The sequence below is a fragment of the Salmo salar genome, chromosome 20, assembly GCF_965601325.2.
Source record: "Salmo salar chromosome 20, fSalSal1, whole genome shotgun sequence".
NCBI lineage: Eukaryota > Metazoa > Chordata > Actinopteri > Salmoniformes > Salmonidae > Salmo > Salmo salar.
The window spans coordinates 18,527,748-18,550,134 of record NC_138310.1 but is presented as its reverse complement, the minus strand read 5'-3'; the positions used below and the strand labels follow the sequence as shown (position 1 = coordinate 18,550,134).

Below are 22,387 nucleotides of genomic sequence, written 5' to 3'. Positions count from 1 at the left end.
ACAGGCTGGGGGCGGTGGAGTGATGGTGTGGCGAATGACCCGAAGAATTCAGGCTGTTCTGTAGGCAGAAGGGGGGTGTCTGACCCAGTACTTGATGGGTGTACCTAATAAACTGTAATTAATAAGTGTAATTAAGTGTAATTAATAAGGTTCTAACTAAATTATCATGTCAACAATTGAAATGACTGAAAAATGCCGTTCAGAACGTCAAAAAAGTGTCTCATCAAAACAAAAATGTTGCTTGATAAATGAAATCAAAGGGATGTTGTCCGTAAATCCAAACCATAAACAGCTAGACTACTTTAGGAAATGAAATACATATTAAAGCCACTAAAGTATAGACAATGGTGAAAATGAGGAAGTAAGCTACAAAGTAAAATCTTTTATAAAGGTTTCTGCAAGAACAGCGCCTCGGGGCTTTCCTATCATGTGATAGCCTACAGGTTAACTCCGTGGTGCTGAATGGACAGCAGCACTATTCTGATGTTCATTCAACAGTAGCTTAACTCGCAAAAACAAATATTGCACATAAGCCTACCTTTACTTGTAAATGAAGTACAACAGGGTGAACCTCTTGGTAACAGGGTTGTATAAGTCTTATTTAATCCTTTGGAGTTTGAAAAGTCTCTCAGTCTCAATTGACATGAGGACCAAGGATGCTGCAGTTGTACTTCCCCAACACTCCCAACACATCATCAGCAAAGGCTGTAGCTCGTTTGTCACGCTTACATCATCAAATCCCCAAAGTCATGTAACGCAACATCACAGAGATCTGGGCTTTGTTTGTAACATCTTTGGTCTCATCTACTTCTACCGCATCAAATGGGCCTGCATTAGGAGGATGTCCTTTCGAATCACGTCACTGACTGCTTCAATCAAATCATCCTGTATTCTGTTTGATGTACCCAAAAACACTGTGGAAGTCTCCAGGTGTCTAGCTAACCTTTCATCTTTTTCAGCAAAGGTATACAATAACGCTACATAGTTGCTACGATTACATGAGCTTGTACTCTAATCATTACCGTGAAATTCAAACTCTTGTTTCCCTCGGTAGCTTGTTGCTCTAATAAGGTCCTTCAAAATGTTTTCCCGCTAATTGATTGCATTTTTGAACATTCGCGCTTATAGCCTTCTGCAATGTGCTAATTGCTGCGCTTATGTGAAAAAATTGCTTAATAGGTTATGAACATTTTAAGTTAAACGATCAGCCTCGTTGCTTTTAAAAAAAAAATATGCATGTGGTTGTATTAATTTAGGATCTATTGGATCCCACAACTGGCCCAGAGTATGTTTGAATATTTATTTATTGCACAGAAGGACAAGTTGGCCAACAGAATAGGTCAACTTTTGTACTATGGGGGATAGTAGATTGACATAGGCTAGTGCTTTTGCTGTTCGTCAGGCCTACTCTTGTTGGCTGACTAACAGTAGGCTAAATGTGGACAGTTCTAACATCTTCAATATGCGCCTCGGAATTCGATAAGAGGGACAGTTACGTCCCGAATGTGTCTGTCTTCATTCACTTGTAGCCTACTTCGCTAAAATGCCTGTGAGAAAGGACCCGATTACGTGACGGCATTGGCTACATCTGAGAGAGCAATGTGCGTGAGAAGGGGATTATGGGTGAGCCTTAGGGGGCCTGGCCCGCCGTACTGCACCTTCTTGCCCGTCCAAATACAATATTGAAATATACACTACCGTTCAAAAGTTTGGGGTCACTTAGAAATGTCCTTGTTTTTGAAAGAAAAGCACATTTTTGATCCATTAAAATAACATCAAATTGATCAGAAATACAGTGTAGACATTGTTAATGTTGTAAATGACTATTGTTGCTGGAAACTGCAGATTGTTTATGGAATATCTACATAGGTGTACAGAGGCCCATTAACAGAAACCACCACTCCTGTGTTCCAATGGCATGTTGTGTTAGCTAATCCAAGTTTATAATTTTAAAAGGCTAATTGATCATTAGAAAACCCTTTTATAATTATGTTAGCACAGCTGAAACATGTTGTCCTGGTTAAAGAAGCAATACAACTGGCCTTCTTTAGACTAGCTGAGTGTCTGGAGCATCAGCATTTGTGGGTTCAATTACAGGCTCAAAAATGGCCAGGAACAAAGAAGTTTCTCCTGAAACTCATCAGTCTATTCTTGTTCTGAGAAATGAAGGCTATGGCATGAGAGAAATTGCCAAGAAACTGAAGCTCTCGTACAATGCTGTGTACTACTCCCTTCACAGAACAGCGCAAACTGGCTCTAACCAGAATAGAAAGAGGAGTGGGAGGCCCCGGTGCACAATTGAGCAAGAGGACAAGTACATTAGAGTGTCTAGTATGAGAAACAGACACCTCACAAGTCCTCGAATGCCAAAGGTCTGCAAGGCTGTAATTTCTGTAAATTAAGGATTCTTTGACGAATGCAAAGTTTGAAGGACACAATTATTATTTCAATGAAAAATATTTATTTATAACCTTGTCAATGTCTTGACTATATTTCCTATTCCTCTTCCTAAACTTAATTTCATGTATGTTTTCATGGAAAACAAGGACATTTCTAAGTGACTTTTGAACGGTAGTGTATATCATTTATTTCACCGAGACGCGCACCGACAAAAAGGAGCATCAATCTCAGATAAAGCATCCGTGCGAGCAAAACAGCCACCCCCTGTTTTGGTAAGTGTATAGACCATGCATTTGATGCTGTCTGGATAAAAATAGTATTGCTGTAACGAGTGTCGTAATGATCAGACCAAAACGCAGCGGGAACGTGTATACTCATCTTCTTTTTAATGTGAAGAAGGAAAAACAAACAAATCACGTATACAAAACAAACGAACGACACTAACAGTCCTATCAGGTGCTCAGACACTAAACAGGAGACACCTACCCACAAATACCATAGAAAAAAACACCCCTCTTAAATAAGACCTTCAATTAGAAGCAACGAGGAGCAGCTGCTTCCAATTGAAGGTCAACCCCATTAACTAAACATAGACATAGAACGACGAGAACTAACAAACAAATAAACTAACAAGAACATAGCCCAAAAACCCCGGAACACTCTAAACAAACACCCCTCTAACATAATAACATAACCCAACAAACCCCGAACCACATAAAACAAACACCCCCTGCCACGTCCTGACCAAACTACAATAACAAATAACCCCTTCACTGGTCAGAACGGGACAATTGCATGCCATACTATTTCTGGCCAGAAAGCGTCAGATACATGTGCTACAGATAGCAAGACAGAGGGGCATGTAAAATATTTGAGTATAATTTAAAATGTTGAAACAAGTAGAAGGGGAGGGGTGTGTGGCGAAGATATGGCATGTCTCTCTCCAAAATACATGCACTCAGCTCTTCGTAATGCGTTTAGCTGTCTCCCGCCAATTCTTGCACATAATTGTTTCATTGTGTGAATTGTTACATATATTACATATGTCACCGGTAGGCCTAGTAAATGTACCGTTAATCACTGGAATTTGGGTACATTAATTTATGTTAATGAATGTATCAGTTACAGTAATTTACTGTTCTCATTCTCGCAGAGTTCACAACCTGCTGCACTTGTGAGAAACATTATCACAGTGCTGTGCCATTTATCACAGTGCTACAATCTAAAGAGAAAAGGTACCTTGAGTATCCTTTAGGGGTTCTTCAAATTGAAACTGTGGGGGAACCCCCATAAATTCTTCAAAGAACCCCTTTTAATGGATCCTCGAAGATCCCTTTGAACTACCCCCCCCCCCACCTATTATTATTATTATTATTATTATTATTAATAATAATAATAATAATAATACGCATAACAATAACACAATATTTTAGTTCTCAGTGTTTATTATGATTTAAGTGGCAAAGCAGAGTAAAAAAGAAGCAGAGCCCCAAGTCCAGTTGGTATTTCCTCTGGCGTGTTGATGATAATGTATTGATGTTCTCTGTATCTATAGCCAGAATGATTTTGTAGTGCATGGTGATTGAACATGTTTCCTGTTATATTCATCAGAGGTGTAGGCAGGGTGAAGTCTGTGAATCCAAAAAAGAGTAATTATACAGTTGATTAACAAAACATGTACAGGACAGAATTCATACCTTGGTTTTTGTGGTTAATGTGAATGAAAAAAACTGTTTTGGTGATGGTTTTCATAAACATACCTTGTCCATAATGTAAAGGCCTATGGGATATTCATTGAAGAGGTAAAGGAGGAGGATGGTAAATGTGATCAGCATAACATACCAATACCAATTGACATACCTTTGTATGCCTCCTACTCTGTATACCTGCAGACACAGACACAAAAGTGAGCAGTTCAGTCATCTGCACCCAATGCAGCTAGCCCAACATTCATATAGCCAAGCATCACATGGAACACATCCACAGCCAAACTCATTCCATAATCCAGTCACAATATAAGTGTGCGACCTAACAGCTAGACTAGTTTACAATGTACCACATCTCTGGTGAGCACAAGAGACTAATGTAATGAAAATAAATGCGTGTCAGCTAAGCTAACAGCAACTAAAGTCTTTATGATGGCAGACATGTTTGTTTATATTTGACTTGGCGAAAACTCCCTAATCCCAGAATGCCATTCACTATAAGACGCAAATAAACAAAGTCAAAGATGGCTGCACTCATTGCCTGAAAAATCTGAATTTAGTTGAGCCACTGTTCAGCATATTACAAATCGTCAATGTACTTGTTACAGTGTACAGTATACAAGAACCGGAGCACATTACTTGACAAGTCGTTTACTGTTTTTGACAAATCACAAAGCAAATAAAATGTTTTCACCTCACAGATCATCACACCAAATACAAGCCTACTGCCTAGCCTAACCGTAGCGAGAACACTAAACAGAGATAAAAACATTTTAGGGGGGTTCATTTAATTTGTCGGGGTTTTTCAAGTCCATGGGGTGTAGAAATGGGAGAAGGTATCGTGGGGGGATATGATGCAGGAAATATTACTTTGATGGGGGATTTATATAAACACAAGTGAAGTTTATACGCTAAATAAAAATAAAACCCCTGGAAAGGGGGGTCTGAGATAGCAACCCTGAGGTACCAAAGTTACAATCTGATGCAGAGTTCAAAACAACTGGGAACTGGGAAATCTCAGACTTCCGACTTCAGTGCATTCAAGACAACTAGGAACTCAGAAAAAAACGAGCTCCGAACGGGGAAAAAAAATAAAACGCTTTTACCGGTCATCCAATTCAGAATTACAACTTGGGAACTCTTTCTACAGCTCCGACTTTCTGACCTGAAGATCATTGACGTCATGATTTTACCTAGTATTCACAGTTGTCTTGAAAGCACCATAAGTCAGTTGAGTGGTCTATCCCTTGTCATAACATCTTTGGTCTGACAGACGCTTACATGACAACCAGAATGCATTGTATGATGTCAACAAACATGGTGCCACACATAGCTGGCAAATAGCTTAGCATTAGCTCATCATAATCAGTACAACATTCAAAAAAGTATTTTACACACATCATATGTGTCCATTACAATCTATGCAAGAATCGTAATGCATGATTTGTCACCAGTACTTGAATACATGTTAATAAAACAGTAAATACATTATGATCCATACATACATATGGTGTGCTACAGCAGAAACGACTACACGATATACAGAAAATAAGCCACTTACTTTGATAGGATTGCATTAATGTCCAAAGTGAAGGCAATGTGGGCGCCAGCCAGAAAATGTACTCGGATAAAACGTTTTTGCAAGGCCTGTTCTGACTAGAGATGCACAATGTCTTCATACCTGATCTTGGGAAACACTAGGGAAGTGATTGGGCTCTTGTTGAAGAGAGAAGTTTGTCCGCTCAGTAAAGCCTCAAACATAAATGGTCCGCAACAGTGAAATGAGTTACTTTTTATGCGAATTAACGAGGAGGTGGAACACACCTCAATTCAAACTGTTGTTAGAAAAATAAACTTGTTAGAAAATCATTTGAAATTGACAAGTTAACCTCTCTGGGTCAGTGGGACGTTTGCGTCCCACCCTAGTCAACAGCCAGTGGAATCGCGTGGCGCGAAATACAAATACCTCAAAAATGCTATAACTTCAATTTCTCAAACATATGACTATTTTCCACAATTTTAAAGATAAGACTCTCGTTAATCTAACCACGTTGTCCGATTGGATTTCAAAAAGGCTTTACAGCAAAAGCAAAACATTAGATTATGTCAGGAGAGTACCCTGCCAAAAATAATCACACAGCCATTTTCAAAGCAAGCATATATGTCACAAAAACCAAAACCACAGCTAAATGCAGCACTAACCTTTGATGATCTTCATCAGATGACACTCCTAGGACATTATGTTATACAATACATGCATGTTTTGTTCAATCAAGTTCATATTTATATCAAAAACCAGCTTTTTACATTAGCATGTGATGTTCAGAACTAGCATACCCACCGAAAACATCCGGTGAATTTACTAAATTACTCATGATAAACGTTGACAAAATACATAACAATTATTTTAAGAATTATAGATACAGAACTCCTTTATGCAAACGCTATGTCAGATTTTAAAATAGCTTTTCGGCGAAAGCACATTTTGCAATATTCTGAGTACATAGCTCGGCCATCACAGGCTAGCTAATTTGACACCCACCAAGTTTGGGGCAACCTAAACTCAGAATTACTATTAGAAAAATTGGATTACCTTTGCTGTTCTTCGTCAGAATGCACTCCCAGGACTTCTACGTCAACAACAAATGTTGTTTTGGTTCCAAATAATCCATAGTTATATCCAAATACCTCCATTTTGTTGGTGCGTTCAGGTCACTATCCGAAGGGTAACGCGCGAGCGCATTTCGTGACAAAAAATGTCAAAATATTCCATTGCCGTACTTAGAAGCATGTCAAACGCTGTTTAAAATCAATTTTTATGCAATTTTTCTCGTAAAATAGCGATAATATTCCAACTGGACAACGTTGTATTCATTCAAAGACTGAAAGAAAAAAATTGAGAAGTCTCGTGACCGCGCATCTCAGTCTCACTGTCCCCAGGCAGGCCACTTACAAACTCTGCTGCTGTACATTGCCCAGAGACAGGAGACACGTCATTCCGCTTTCTGAACGCTTTAGAGAGCCAATGGAAGCCTTAGAAAGTGTCACGTAACAGCACAGAGGCTGTATTTTCGATAGAGATGCAACAGAAGGACAACAAATTGTCAGACAGGGCACTTCCTGCATGGAATCTTCTCAGGTTTTGGCCTGCCATATGAGTTCTGTTATACTCACAGACATCATTCAAACAGTTTTAGAAACTTGTGTTTTCTATCCAAATCTACTAATTATATGCATATTCTCGTTTCTGGGCAAGAGGAGTAACCATTTTAAATCGGGTACGTTTTTTATCCGGCTGTGAAAATACTGCCCCCTAGCCACAACAGGTTAAAACAGCCTATAAATAATTAGCAGGCAGCGTGCCTTGGTTTGAGGGCAGCACGGGTAACTGTCCTGTTATGTAACAATCACATTTTGGAACAGTGACAGCATACTGACATCACCTGCATGAAAACAAAATCAGGCAGGGGCGATGGTTAGAGATATTTGGAATTCGCGTGATAAAGCTAAATTGAGGAGATCTTTACATTTTTCAGTTAAGTGCCTGCACCTGTTGTCCTTTCAAATTCAAATCCAAATGTTTCAGTTGGGCAACTAATGAGGCTCCTCGATGAACCCCACCTCCTATGGGGTTCTTGGAAGAAGCTTTTGGGGACAATTCAGTTTCAAGAACCCAAAGGTTCTTTGAAGAACTTTGAGGATCTTAGGAGAACCCTTGTTGAACCCCTAATTTTTAGAGTGTTACATCATACGGGCCAGATTTCTGCCTGCTTGAACGTCAATAACTCAGATACACATGAAAACATGAAATTACCCAAGGAATCGATAGAATATCACTCATAGATGCACAAAAACAATATAACATCCAAAATGGGTGAACCTTTCCTTTAACTCATCACTCCCACCACTAATAAACTGAGCTTCTCCTTCATTTTTTCTTCACCTCACACAGTAAATCAACTAAGTCTGTTTTTTTAACATCCATTGAGAATGATACTAGTTCCTCACAGTATTTGAAAAATCTTTCCAACACTCTCTTGGCCTTGATAATTACAAACCCTCGATGTGAAAGATCAAAATATTGTGATCTGATGATCCCGTATCCAGTGGAAACGTCATAAAAAACTGCTGTCTGTCCCGAGCTCACTGGTGCTGTCACGATTGTCGTAAGGAGTGGACCAAAACGCAGCGGGAAAATGTATACTCATCCTCTTTTTTTATTTGAAGAAGGAAAAACAAAATAAACACGTATACAAAAACAAACGACTCCAAACAGTCCCGTCAGGTGCAACAAACACTAAACCAGGAAATAACTACCCACAAACCCCCATAGAACAAACACCCCTATAAATAGGACCTTCAATCAGAGGCAACAAGAAGCAGCTGCCTCCAATTGAAGGTCAACCCAATAAACACAACATAGAAATAGACCAACTAGAAATAACATAGAAATACACTAACATAGAACATAACCCAAACAACCCCGAAACACCCTAAACAAACACCCCCTGCCACGCCCTGACCAAACTACAATAACAAACAGCCCCTTTACTGGTGAGGACCTGACAGGTGCAGGAAAGTCTGAGGGCCCAAAATAGGCTAGTTGGTACAATGTTGCAAGTTTGCTAGTGACAGCTTTGGGCTAGACCCAGTTAATTGATTTGATACGTTGCACTTCACTAGCATAGCTAAAGTCAAGACAGATAGAAAGGGAGGCAGACAGGTGGAGTAGATAGATTAATGCGATTGAAGGAACGTGAACATTCATCAGGGTATTTTCTACTGTTTATTTGTCGGCTTAGGCCTATGTATTTGATGATGGAAGTTATAGGCCTACTGCTGCATTGACCTATAGGCTATCTCTGAGTTACATGCAGCCATTTTTTCCCCCTGCCATTAGATCACAGTGTTTCAATGTGCCAATATAGCAGAGGCTGGTGGTCTCGCATTAGTTACATTTTTGTAATTTTAATTCAGATTTTTATGATTAATTACGTGACAATGATTTTGAGAAATGATAACATTATTATTGAAATGAAACTGTTCCACGAAAAATAATCATAACTGGCATGCAGATCGGTAGAAATGGTAGGATAAATTGTAAACTTAAAAACCTACAGGCCACCGATGGTCTTTACTATAACACCCATAAAGAAAAAAAATAACGTGCCCCCCTATGGAAATATGCCTGCCCTGGCATACCCTGATGCCTGTCCTGAGGTTTTGAGGCAGTTTTAGCGTTTGCTTTTTTTTTTGCACATAAAAAAAACACCAGAATAATTTCGAAAAAACATGAAATAACAAAAATAATGACAGTTTTATATAATTTTATTTTCTATTTGTCTTTTCATAACAGCTTTTTAAATTAGATTATCACAGTGTAAGCACTGGCTACACTGCCTACCCTGACTGCACGACATACAGCTCATGTATAGCTCATTACAGCCAGTCCAAGAATGGAATAGATTTGTGATAGACCACATAACAGGACTTTTTTCTCATCCTTGACAATTATTATGGCCTTTCAAGTCCTGAATTTGATTAGGTTTGAAGTACTTCTACACACTTTTTTGCAATGTTGCTGTGGTTTGGGCAAATAACTTTTTCAAAAGCTTTGTTGGAAATAGGTTTTAGTTGACAAGATGGTTCGGATCTATTCAACCCACGCTGTCCCATTTATTTTGAAAGGCAGTAGTGACATTTTAAATGGAAATGTCACAGCCATTGATATATTTTTCCAGAAGGATCCGACTGTTGTCTGAACCAAGCCTTTATTCTCAGGTAAATTCACTTAATTAAATGCAGCGCCTTGTCAAAAGGCAACATTAACAAAGAAGACAACTCTACCCATTATTCCTTAATAGCACTCAATGGAACAATAATGGATGGGCCTATCATTGGATAGTCTGACTGACATTCATGCAGTGCCTTCTGCATATGTTGTGTGTATAGACAGCAGTTGCCCAGATTCCCTTAAGCGACTGGTATTTAGAGCCAGCGAGCTGGGAACAAAAGGCTTTAGAATAATAAGAGCACTCGTCACAGGCAGAAAATATTACCATCTCCGTTGAATGTTTCAATCTCTCGCTCTCTCTCCCTCGTCTTTCAATCAATGAGTCAGGTTTATCAGGCAATTTAGTTGCCCTTAAGCGTTTTGAAAAGATTATTCAAAATATTGAATTACTATATGAATACCTCTCCTGGCAAGACTCAGCTGATGCTGAATAGAAGTCCATTTGATGGTCTAGCTAACACACACACACACACACACACACACACACACACACACACACACACACACACACACACACACACACACACACACACACACACACACACACACACACACACACACACACACACACACACACACACACACACACACACACACACACACACCTCACACAAACACAACCAACACTGCTGACCCACATCTCAACAAGATGCTGATGCTAGACTTAACACTGGGATTGAGGAACAGTTTCAAATAAATGTATCAATATTCTCCCATTTATGTGATCATCTAGAGCAGTGGTTCACAAACTTTTTATAATCCGGTACCCCTTCAAAACATTCAACCTCCAGCTGCGTACCCCCTCTAGCACCAGGGTCAGCGCACTCTCAAATGTTGTTTTCTTCCATCATTGTAAGCCTGCCACACACACACTATATGATGCATTTTTTAAACATAAGAATGAGTGTGAGTTTTTGTCACAACCCGGCTAGTGGGAAGTGACAAAGAGCTCTTATAGGACCAGGGCACAAATTATAATAATACTCAATAATTTTGCTCTTACATATAAAACCTCATTGAAAATTGTGAAAAACTCACCACAGGTTAATGAGAAGGGTGTGCTTGAAAGGATGCTCATAATGCTGCAATGTTGGGTTGTATTGGAGAGAGTCTCAGTCTTAAATCATTTTTCACACACAGTCTGTGCCTGTATTTAGTTTTCATGCTAGTGAGGGCTGAGAATCCACTCTCACATAGGTATGTGGTTGCAAAGGCAATCAGTGTCTTAACAGTGTGATTTGCCAAGGCAAGAAACTCTAAGCGCAGCCCTAATCAGAAATCTGGCAGTGGCTTCTGATTATACTGTAAATTCCGGAGTATAAGCCGCAACTTTTTTCCCAGGCTTTGAACCTCGCGGCTTAAACAATGACGCGGCTAATATATGGATTTTTCCCGCTTTCAATTTTTTTTTCTCCAAAAAAACATTATGTGATGTGCTCAGTTTTTTGGCGGCATGAAGCTTTCATTAGACCACTGAAATTGCCGAACGGGTTACGGTCAAACTGTTTAGATTAAATCGAGCGCTCTCAAACTTCCCATCATTCTGATTACGGTAGTCATTTTGTCACCCTCATCATGGCAAAGACACGGAGAAATGCATTTGATGCAGCTTTCAAGTTGAAGGCGATTGATCTGGCTGTTGGAAAAGGAAATAGAGCTGCTGCACAGGAGCTTGGTCTTAATGGGTCGATGATAAGACGTTGGAAACAGCAGCGTGAGGAATTGACTCAGTGCAAAAAGACAACTAAAGCTTACTGCTGATTTTGTATTTTTTGTTACAAGCCGTGTTTCGTTAAAGCCAATTTATTTTTGTTACAAGCCTTGTTTCGTTAAAGCCTATTTATATTTGTTACAAGCCGTTTTTCGTTAAAGCCTGAGTAAAGTGAATTTGTTTCAATGTACCGGTAGGCACCTGCGGCTTATAGACATGTGCGGCTTATTTATGTTCAAAATAATATATATTTTTAAATTCAGTGGGTGCGGCTTATATTCAGGTGCGCTTAATAGTCCGGAAATTACGGTATTCAATTTTCACAAAACCGCTTGTTGCAATTTCGATGAGGCTCTCTTGTTCAGATATCGGTAAGTGGACTGGAGGCAGGGCATGAAAGGTATAATGAATCCAGTTGTTTGTGTAGTCCATTTTGGGAAAGTACCTGCGTAATTGCGCACCCAACTCACTCAGGTGCTTTGCTATATCACATTTGACATTGTCCGTAAGCTTGAGTTCATTTGCATACAAAAAAATCATACAATGATGGAAAGACCTGTGTGTTGTCCTTGTTAATGCAGACAGAAAAGAGCTCCAATTTCTTAATTATAGCCTCAATTTTGTCCCGCACATTGAATATAGTTGCGGAGAGTCCCTGTAATCCGAGATTCAGATCATTCAGGTGAGAAAAAACATCACCCAGAAAGGCCAGTTGTGTGAGAAACTCATCATCATGCAAGCGGTCAGACAAGTGAAAATGATGGTCAGTAAAGAAAACTTTAAGCTCGTCTCTCAAATAAAAAAAATGTGTCAATACTTTGCCCCTTGATAACCAGCGCACTTCTGTATGTTGTAAAAGCGTTACATGGTCGCTGCCCATATCATTGCATAATGCAGAAAATACACAGGAGTTCAGGAGCCTTGCTTTAACAAAGTTAAACATTTTCACTGTAGTGTCCAAAACATCTTTCAAGCTGTCAGGCATTCCCTTGGCAGCAAGAGCCTCTCGGTGGATGCTGCAGTGTACCCAAGTGGTGTCGGGAGCAATTGCTTGCACGCGCATTACCACTCCACTATGTCTCCCTGTCATGGCTTTTGCGCCATCAGTACAGATACCAACACATCTTGACCACCAAAGTCCATTTGATGTCACAAAGCTGTCCAGTACTTTAAAAATATCCTCTTATGTTGTCTTGGTTTCCAGTGGTTTGCAGAAGAGGATGTCTTCCTTAATTGACCCCCCATAAACGTAACGGACATATACCAGGAGCTGTGCCAGGCCTTCCACATCTGTTGACTCATCCAGCTGCAGCGCGTATAATTCACTGGGATGTATGCGAAGCAGTCATTGTTTCAAACCATCTCCTGCCATGTCACATCGTGAAACAGTGTTGTTTGATGAAGACATTGTCTGAATAGTTTTTTTGGACTTTTCCCCCAGCAGTGTCCCAGCCATATCCATGGCAGCAGGAAGAATGAAGTCCTCCACAATAGTATGGGGCTTGCCTGTCCTAGCCACTCGGTAGCTCACCATATAAGACGCTTATAGCCCCTTCTTATTAATGGTATCTGTTGCTTTTATACGTCTTACTACTCGAAAGTTGTCTTTATTCTCGCTCAAAAAACTCACGTGGCTTATTTTTCAAATTGTCATGTTTAATTTCTAAATGTCTGCGTAAGAGTGAAGGTTTCCCGCGAGAGAGTAACGGTTCATGTGATTGCATGTTAATTATTTGACTAGGCTACCTGTATTTGACATTTCGCTGAACACTAGATGGTTTAATTTTATTTTTGGCAGTGAAACGAGGCTACTCAGGTGAGAAAAAAACCTCACCCAAATGTATAGCCTCATTGGAAAATATAAATGTACTGTTTGAAAACGTGAAAAAAATATAAATATATTTTAAATGTGAATCACATTTTTTTGGCGTACCCCCGATGGTATTGCACGTACCCCAGTTTGGGAATACCTGATCTAAAGAGTAATTGAACCCCCTTAATGCTCTTTCCTATGTCCCTGTCCAGATGTAAAGCTGTTGGAGAATCAAGCATTTGTGGAGAGTGTTCAGGAGCAGGTGAATGGGGCTCTGCTGGAATACACTCTGTGCACCTACCCCCTATACCTGGACAAGTTCAGCCAGCTGGTGATGCGTCTGCCAGAGCTGCGAGCCCTCAGCACACAGGCAGAGGACTACCTGTGCTACAAACACCTGAGTGGGGAGGTGCCCTGCAACAACCTGCTCATCGAGATGCTGCTTGCCAAGAGGGCCTCTGTATGAGCACCACGCTACCATCACTATACACCAACAGACTGTCTGTGGGACTGACGGTGTGGAAGCCAGACAGGGTTTACGATTACAGCCCAGAGAGAATGATGTGTGTGTTTCTGTGTGTGCGTGTGCATGCGTGCGTGCGTGAGCAGCCCCTCTGTCCCAGGTGTGTGTAAACAGAATATGGACTTGTGTTTTTGGGAGTTCTTTAAATGTACATAGATAACATTTACAAAGGAAGCTTTGTTATGATACTGTACGTAAATGTAACTTTCACCTTTTGTTGAATTCAGCAGAGTGAGGTGTTATATCAGAGCTAGTGGAGATATTTCAGATTCTTCAGATGAAAGAGGCACTAGAACACCCGTCATTCAGAATTGTCCTAGCCTTTCAAATATAGTGTAAACACTACATTTATTTGAGCACTTGTTCCTTTGTAAATTGTCACTTTACCACAAAAAATAGTTCTGTGAAAAATAAGTTATGTTCAATATATTTTTTTTTTCTATTAGATATTGATATTCTAATATATTAACTACACGTGTTTACAAGAATCACATAAGCACACTCATATTCAGTTTAACTCTAGAGTCGATGTCTTTGCCCCTGCGGAAATCAAATTAGCATAATACAACAATCGACATAAATACCTGTCAGTTTAAGCTAGAGATATATTTTTTGTTGTTTCATTGGATGCGTCTCAATCCATCGCATCCCCCGATGTCGCACTGCTGCATCTGCGGTGGAAGGTGACAGAGCTAGAGCGATGTTTGTCAGACCATGAGACATCCCGAAAATCAGTCTTCTCACAAAATCACCATTATGGAAAGATGAGACTCTCACAAACACAAACATGTCGGTTGGTCTGCTCTAGGACACCCACAGGCCTCACAAGACATGTCTGAAGGTCCCCCGGTACCAGTTGAAAAAATGTATGGAATATATGGAGACTGTTTAGTGCCAAAAATAAGGGGTTAAATACATGTAAAATTTTTTATAATAATTCCTGATCTTTCTTATATCTCTCAGATGTAGGACAGACACTTCAGAACACTTTTTTTTTGTGGGGGACTATCTGTTGTTCCATGTAGTAAATCTATTACTCAATGCTTTTAAGGCCAAAAATAGCAGTAAGGCCAAAAATATTTTGTTCATCAAATAATTGTTAAATATTTTTGTTGTGGATAATTCAAGGGGTCTTAAACTTCAAAATCAAATAGCTAAATTATCCTTGGTATGACCTTCTTAAAACAATTCCATATAGCTTAGTAGAACACCCCGGGTGGGTTAAAGACAGTCTGTTACTCCAATGAGATATTTGCTTAAAGTGATAGAAAGAGAGAGAGAAACAGTGAAGATGGAAAATGTGGCACTGATGTGTGGGACAGAATGAAAGGAAGCCATCTTTGTCTGCAGCAATTTCTTATTAACAAATGACTGGAGGAGAGGCCCCAGAAAGAGAAGCCCACATGTGAGGACAGAAAAAGGAACAACAAAGAAAGAAATCTCTTATTAAGTAGACATGTTAAACATGAAGCTTTACGGTGTAAATCCTCTTCTTACCAAAGAGCTGTCTACCCTGGCAACAGAGCCAGGTCAAGGATAGGGGGTCGTGCACTGTGGATGTTCTCCAGTCCTTTTGTAGTCACAGAATGAATGAAAACATGCAATTGGCGATGTATGCAATGTTTGCTTTCCAAGGTAAACGTGAAGGAGATATAGGGAAATCCAATTGTATTGAAGTGTAAAGAGAATATAGACCAATCGTACTTGAGAAATGGCAGTTGAAGTGCAAAACAACAAGTATCAGAATTGCAAGGAATGAGGAACAACATCAACAACAACATGTAACACGCACATATCTGTAATTTCAGCACATAGTGAAGCAACATGTTTGAATTGGTCCCTCATAAAGACATGGCAGGGTTGGCTCTTTTAACTTCTTCTAGACAATCATAACACTTGCCTTAAGATAACCCTGGCCTGTCTGTGAATATATGGACCATGGTTTAGTAACTGATATGAATGTCATTTGTACCTCTCCGCTGTAGTACATTTGAATTGGGAAACATGAGAAGATTAACACAGTGAGCTATACCAAGCTCAGATCTTTCAACAAACAGACGTCTCTGTTTTTAATTGGTTCTCTTGATGTTGCTTTTGCTTCTATTGTGTTTCACCATATTCTGTGAGGTCCCAGTCTTAGTTGTTTTTGGTGATGAGATCTGTTTATAGTCCTCATTCTCAAACTGTCTGTGCTGGTCCACTTTGTTTCCTCTCTCAGCAATTTGAATGCTTTTCAAACAGAAACAATCAAAATGTTTTTTTTTTTCTTGAAATATATTTTAATGTAATAGCATCAAACCAATAAATGCAATTAAGTAAAGCTCTACTTATGTGTTGTCCATTTCCATTGAACCATCCCGCTATTGTTCAATGACATTGGGGTCATATATACCTAATACATTCTTTTAAAATACTCGGGAGGCTATCCAGGATAGTGGTAGCAATTTATGAGTCATGACAACGTAATTCTTAGTAACGTGAAAGTCTGTGGTTTTTGGCAGATAAGCCAGTGCTACTTCACAAATACATGTGTAAATGTACATTTCAGCCAATGACTACAAAGGGCACAAAGATTGGAGGCCATTAAAACAGTAATTAAACAATACATTTGAGGAACAAAGTATAAGGGCTTTGGAAAACCTAGCGTTTTCATACAAATCTTACAGTGTATTGTCACAAAACAGATTAACTAGCATGCTAATACTGTTGCACTCGCTAAGTATAGGGGTCTTAGGTCTAGTCAACTGGTCTCTAACCTAATTTAAGATGTGTATATATGTGAGAAATCAGTGTATGAGGACAGTGTTGTACAGGGAGGGAAAAAAGTATTTGATCCCCTGCTGATTTTGTACGTTTGCCCACTGACAAAGCAATGATCAGTCTATAATTTTAATGGTAGGTTAATTTGAACAGTGAGAGACAGAATAACAAACAAAAAAAATCCAGAAAAATGCATGTCAAAAATGTTAGCAATTGATTTGCATTTTAATGAGGGAAATAAGTATTTGACCCCTCTGCAAAACATGACTTTGTACTTGGTGGCAAAACCCTTGTTGGCAATCACAGAGGTCAGACGTTTCTGGTAGTTGGCCACCAGGTTTGCACACATCTCAGGATGGATTTTGTCCCACTCCTCTTTGCAGATCTTCTCCAAGTCATTAAGGTTTCGAGGCTGACGTTTGGCAACTCGAACCTTCAGCTCCCTCCACAGATTTTCTATGGGATTAAGGTCTGGAGACTGGCTAGGCCACTCCATGACCTTAATGTGCTTCTTCTTGAGCCACTTCTTTGTTGCCTTGGCCATGTGTTTTGGGTCATTGTCATGCTGGAATACCCATCCATGACCCATTTTCAATGCCCTGGCTGAGGGAAGGAGGTTCTCACCCAAGATTTGACGGTACATGGCCCCGTCCATCGTCCCTTTGATGCGGTGAAGTTAGCAAGTTAGTCCCCTTAGCAGAAAAACACCCCCAAAGCATAATGTTTCCACCTCCATGTTTGACGGTGGGGATGGTGTTCTTGGGGTCATAGGCATCATTCCTCCTCCTCCAAACACGGCGAGTTGAGTTGATGCCAAAGAGCTCCATTTTGGTCTCATCTGACCACAACACCTTCACCCAGGTGTCCTCTGAATCATTCAGATGTTCATTGGCAAACTTCAGACGGGCATGTATATGTGCTTTCTTGAGCAGGGGGACCTCGTGGGCGCTGCAGGATTTCAGTCCTTCACTGCGTAGTGTGTTACCAATTGTTTCCTTGGTGACTATGGTCCCAGCTGCATTGAGATCATTGACAAGATCCTCCCGTGTAGTTCTGGGCTAATTCCTCACCATTCTCATGATCATTGCAACTCCACGAGGTGAGATCTTGCATGGAGCCCCAAACCGAGGGAGATTGACAGTTCTTTTGTGTTTCTTCCATTTGCGAATAATCGCACCAACTGTTGTCACCTTCTCACCAAGCTGCTTGGCGATGGTCTTGTAGCCAATTCCAGCCTTGTGTAGGTCTACAATCTTGTCCCTGACATCCTTGGAGAGCTCTTTGGTCTTGGCCATGGTGGAGAGTTTGGAATCTGATTGATTGATTGCTTCTGTGGACAGGTGTCTATTATACAGGTAACAAACTGAGATTAGGAGCACTCCCTTAAAAAGTGTGCTCCTAATCTCAGCTCGTTACCTGTATAAAAGACACCTGGGAGCCAGAAATGTTTCTGATTGAGAGGGGGTAAAATACTTATTTGTCACAATATTCTCCTTCTTCTGAAGATATCTCGAAATCACTGTCAGAAAATGTGGACGAATACGCAGCGGATTGCGTGCTCAACATCATTTTTATTAACTATGATGTACACGGAAAACAATAAACACGAAATGACAGAGTGACAGTTTCACAGGCTATACAAATACTTACAGCAGTGCCAAATAAAACAACCCACAACCCCAAGAGAAAAACACAAGTCCTAATATATGACTCCCAATCAGGAACAACGATATCCAGCTGTTCCTGATCAGGAGTCACAAGACTAACACAGAAACAGAACAACTAGAAACTACATTCAACACACAACTTCTGCTACGTCCTGACCAAATACTAAACAACTACTCCCTCTGCTGGTCAGGACGTGACATTATTTCCCTCATTAAAATGCAAATCAATTGATAACATTTTTGACATGTTTTTCCTGGATTTTTTTTTGGTTATTCTGTCTCTCACTGTTCAAATAAACCTACCATTAAAATTATAGACTGGTCATTTCTTTGTCAGTGGGCAAACGTACAAAATCAGCAGGGGATCAAATACTTTTTTCCCTCACTGTATGTACATGTACCCAGGAGACAGCAACCTTAGATCCAGGGCCAGCTCTTCCTTGCCTTTTTGATTGTTCAAAGGGGTGATGAAAATAAATATATACAAAAAGGAAAAAATATGACCAAACAAAATATTTTAAACATAGCCAAGGGTGCACATGGCTACCAAGAAAAACCAGCAGCCTCACGGCTCTGCAAGCTGGCTTACTCTTGTTTCCAATCAACACTTAACAAGGATCCACAAGACTTTCTGGCAGAGCAAATGAGCCAAGGAGCTGCTGCCCCCTGGGCATGAGGTGTGGAAGTGATTGGTAGTGTGCTTGTCTGTCCTAACACTAACCCCCCTCCATATCATAACATTATAAAATTACATCAAACGAGAAAGTACAGTATATTTGCCCCAGCATATTCTTGTATTGGGATAAAACCACTCTCCCTGTGGGATTTAAATCGTTTCATGCAACCATTTGAGCTGTAGTGAATAATGTGTCTCAGTTCAGAGCGCACCTTCCTGTAGTGGAGATAGGGAGAGGCCAGGATTTCTGCTGCTTGTTGTAAGGTAGGGGAGGCCAGGGGAGGGAGGAAAGACTTGGGGAGACAGCCAAGCTGCAGCTAGCACAGCCTCAAATACACATAGTGGTTGTCTGGTGATACAGTAGGTGATACAACAGGTGATAGGCTTCATAATGTTTCTTTATGAGCTGCCCAGTCAGTCCACAGTAAGTTCTATCTCTACTATCTAATACTGTTGATCTATGAGATGATCTGTCATCCTACTATCCACGTTCTCACACTGACAACACAATCTTGTTGTCTGGTCATATGATTTCTTACAGTAGTAAAACCCTTTAATCCTAGATTCAAAGGTTTATATCCAGTTTACAGTAATAACTACTTTCTAGTTATGTCTGTAAAAACAAAAAGTACACACACACACACGCACGCACGCACGCACACACACACGCACACGCACACGCACACGCACACGCACACAGACACACACACATATTATTGTAAAAAAGCCTGAAGGTGATCAGCCACTCTCCAACAGAAAATTAAACTGAAATCTACATGCACACGACAAACGTTGTGTTGCCTCTGTAAAAAAGCCTTTTCATAAACAGCAGAAGATTTCTGACCCTGGGGCACTGTAGAGGAGGAGCTGTCCTCCTAAAATACGCTTCCTGCATCACACACTCTGTGTGTGTGTGTGTGTGCTTGCGAGTACATATTTGAGTCTTTAATTCTGTATGTAGGGGGGTGTGTGTGTGTGTCTATTTACACTATCTACTACTATATGTGTATGAGAGTAGATGCATCTATTGTGTGTATCTGTTTGTGATATTCACTGTGCAATTCTTATTTCTTCCCACCAGTTTATATGATACATGTGCCTTGGTGTCCAATTCCATCAGCAGCCTGTAGTAACAGAAAAGTAACAAAACATGTATTATTCTATCATCATATTATTTATGTCTAATATAATACATGTTCCTTTCTTAGTAAAAAGGAAACTACACAGAACGTCTATAAATGGTTGAATCCTTACAGACTAGACCTCACAAAACCTTCAGTATTGTCCCAACACAGAACCTCTTGGGTAGATTGAATGTGTCTGTCTGTGTGCGAGTGCGTGAGTGCGTGTGTGTGTGTGTGTGTGTGTGTGTGTGTGTGTGTGTGTGTGTGTGTGTGTGTGTGTGTGTGTGTGAGTGCGTGTGTGTGTGTGTGTGCGTGCGTGCGTGTGTGTGTGCGTGTGAAACAGTCCCTCTGTGGGAGCAGGTGTTTGAGTGGATGATTGGCAGTAGTCTGATTGTCTAACTAATGAGGAAAATGAGGTTTCCTAATGTTCTGACAAACAAAAGGAACAGAGAAAAAAACATTCAACCTTTCTGATGATTAGACACATGGTGAAGTGACCTGGCCCACTTCAACGAGCCAAAGAGAGCTGCCCATATGTTTACATAACTCACACCTGATGTTATTACATGTAGTGAAAGTAATAGTCCAGTCAAAAATACTTTCAATCTGAAGAAAAGATACTAACTGAAGGGGATTCAATTACGACAGAATTGTCAGCAATGTAGCCTGGTTCCTTACTCTATGTGTGTCAGCCACATTATCTTTAATAAAGCAAGATAAATAACCCTAGAGTCAATTGACGCACCGGTGAGTCAATCTAAGTAACATCCCTATCTGTTTTTTTGTTGCATTGGCTGCGTCTCAATCCACCGCATCCGCCGATGTCGTACTTCTGCATTTGCAGTGAAGGGTGGCAGAGCTAGAGCGGTGTTTCTCATCTGGTTACCGGTACTGGTTTAAAAAAATGAATGGAAGTATGACAATTGTTTTGTGCCTCCCCCCAAAAAAGGGTTAAATATGAGTAAAAAAAAACTACTAATATTTCCTGACCTATAGGAGATATAGGACAAACACATCAAAACCTTGTTTGTTATGATACATCTTTTTTCCATTTATGAATGTGTTATTCATTGCGTTTCTCCGGGCTATAGTATTAAAGGCGAAATTCAATATTTTATCAAATCATTTTTTATATATTTTTTTTTGATACCTAAAGGGGTCTTAAAATTCTAAATCAAATAGCTAAATGATCCATAGTATGACCATCTTAAAACAATTCCATATGTCAGCTTAGAACCCCCTCATCCCCCCTCCCCCCAACAGTTTACATGCTGACCAGACTGCGCATGTTGATTTTGTCCACCTACACCAGACACGATCAGGACTCACAGGTTGAAATATCAAAACTAACTCTGAACCAACTATATTAATTTGGGGACAGGTTGAAATGTATTAAACATTTATGGCAATTTAGCTAGCTAGCTTGCTGTTGCTTGTTGATTTGTCCTGCAATATAAACATCGGGTTGTTATTTTACCTGAAATGCACAAGGTTCACTACTTCAACAGTTAATCCACAGATAAAAGGTTAAACTGATTTCGTTTCTAGTAATCTCTCCTCCTTCAGGTTTCTTCTTCTTTGGACTTTATATAGTGGTTGGCAACCAACGTTAAGGTGCATTACCACTACCAACTGGATTGGAGTGTTCATCAGTTCATCTTTCAATCACCCACGTGGGTATATGCTTCTAAAAACCAATGATGAGATGAGAGAGGCGGGACTTGCAGCGGATCAAGCGTCACAAATAGAACCAAGTTCTATTTTAACGCCTGGCTACGTGACGCTCGTTGACGCACGCGAGCAGTGTGGGTGAAATGACTGAATAACATGTACTGTATGTGTACATTTATTTTGCAACGCACACGTGACGCGAGCGGAGTGGTCAGCATGTTCGATTTTTAAGAATTTTGAAGTCAGATTCACTGTCAAGGAAATTACCTGAGGGCTTGAAAGCAGTCAGTTGAACCACCTGGTAAAGTAAAACAGACATGTTGATGTGTTGGAGATGGAGCAGAATTCTCAAATACACAATGAACCGTTTAGGAGTGATTATAGGCCTAATAAGTGGATATGGTCTCTTTAGATGCATAATACCAAACATACCTGGTTTCCTGATGATGGTTTCAAGGAGAAGCTCACAAAACTACTTTCTTTTCCATAACTCTCTGAAAGACAAAAAGGCATAATCTCACCAGTTATTCTCCTGGTATTAA

At 40.1% G+C, this 22,387-nt stretch overlaps 2 protein-coding genes across 3 annotated transcripts in view; one reads left to right on the top strand and one right to left on the bottom strand.

Moving 5' to 3' along the window:
* The window catches only part of LOC106579988 (nuclear receptor subfamily 5 group A member 2), a 34,048-nt gene extending 17,775 nt beyond the window's left edge, over positions 1 to 16,273 (top strand). The window contains exon 7 of the mRNA XM_014160482.3: positions 13,637 to 16,273. Coding sequence (XP_014015957.2) covers positions 13,637 to 13,890 — 254 coding nt within the window. The 3' untranslated portion in view covers positions 13,891 to 16,273. The remainder of the gene's footprint in view (positions 1 to 13,636) is intronic.
* Positions 16,274 to 16,374: 101 nt separating this feature from the next.
* The window catches only part of LOC106579989 (adhesion G protein-coupled receptor D2), a 47,550-nt gene continuing 41,537 nt past the window's right edge, over positions 16,375 to 22,387 (bottom strand). For both annotated transcript variants that reach the window (XM_014160484.3, XM_014160485.3), the window contains exons 24-26: positions 22,278 to 22,339; positions 22,113 to 22,143; positions 16,375 to 20,174 (exon numbers count right to left, since the gene is read on the bottom strand). In XM_014160484.3, coding sequence (XP_014015959.2) covers positions 20,167 to 20,174; positions 22,113 to 22,143; positions 22,278 to 22,339 — 101 coding nt within the window. In that variant the 3' untranslated portion in view covers positions 16,375 to 20,166. The remainder of the gene's footprint in view (positions 20,175 to 22,112; positions 22,144 to 22,277; positions 22,340 to 22,387) is intronic.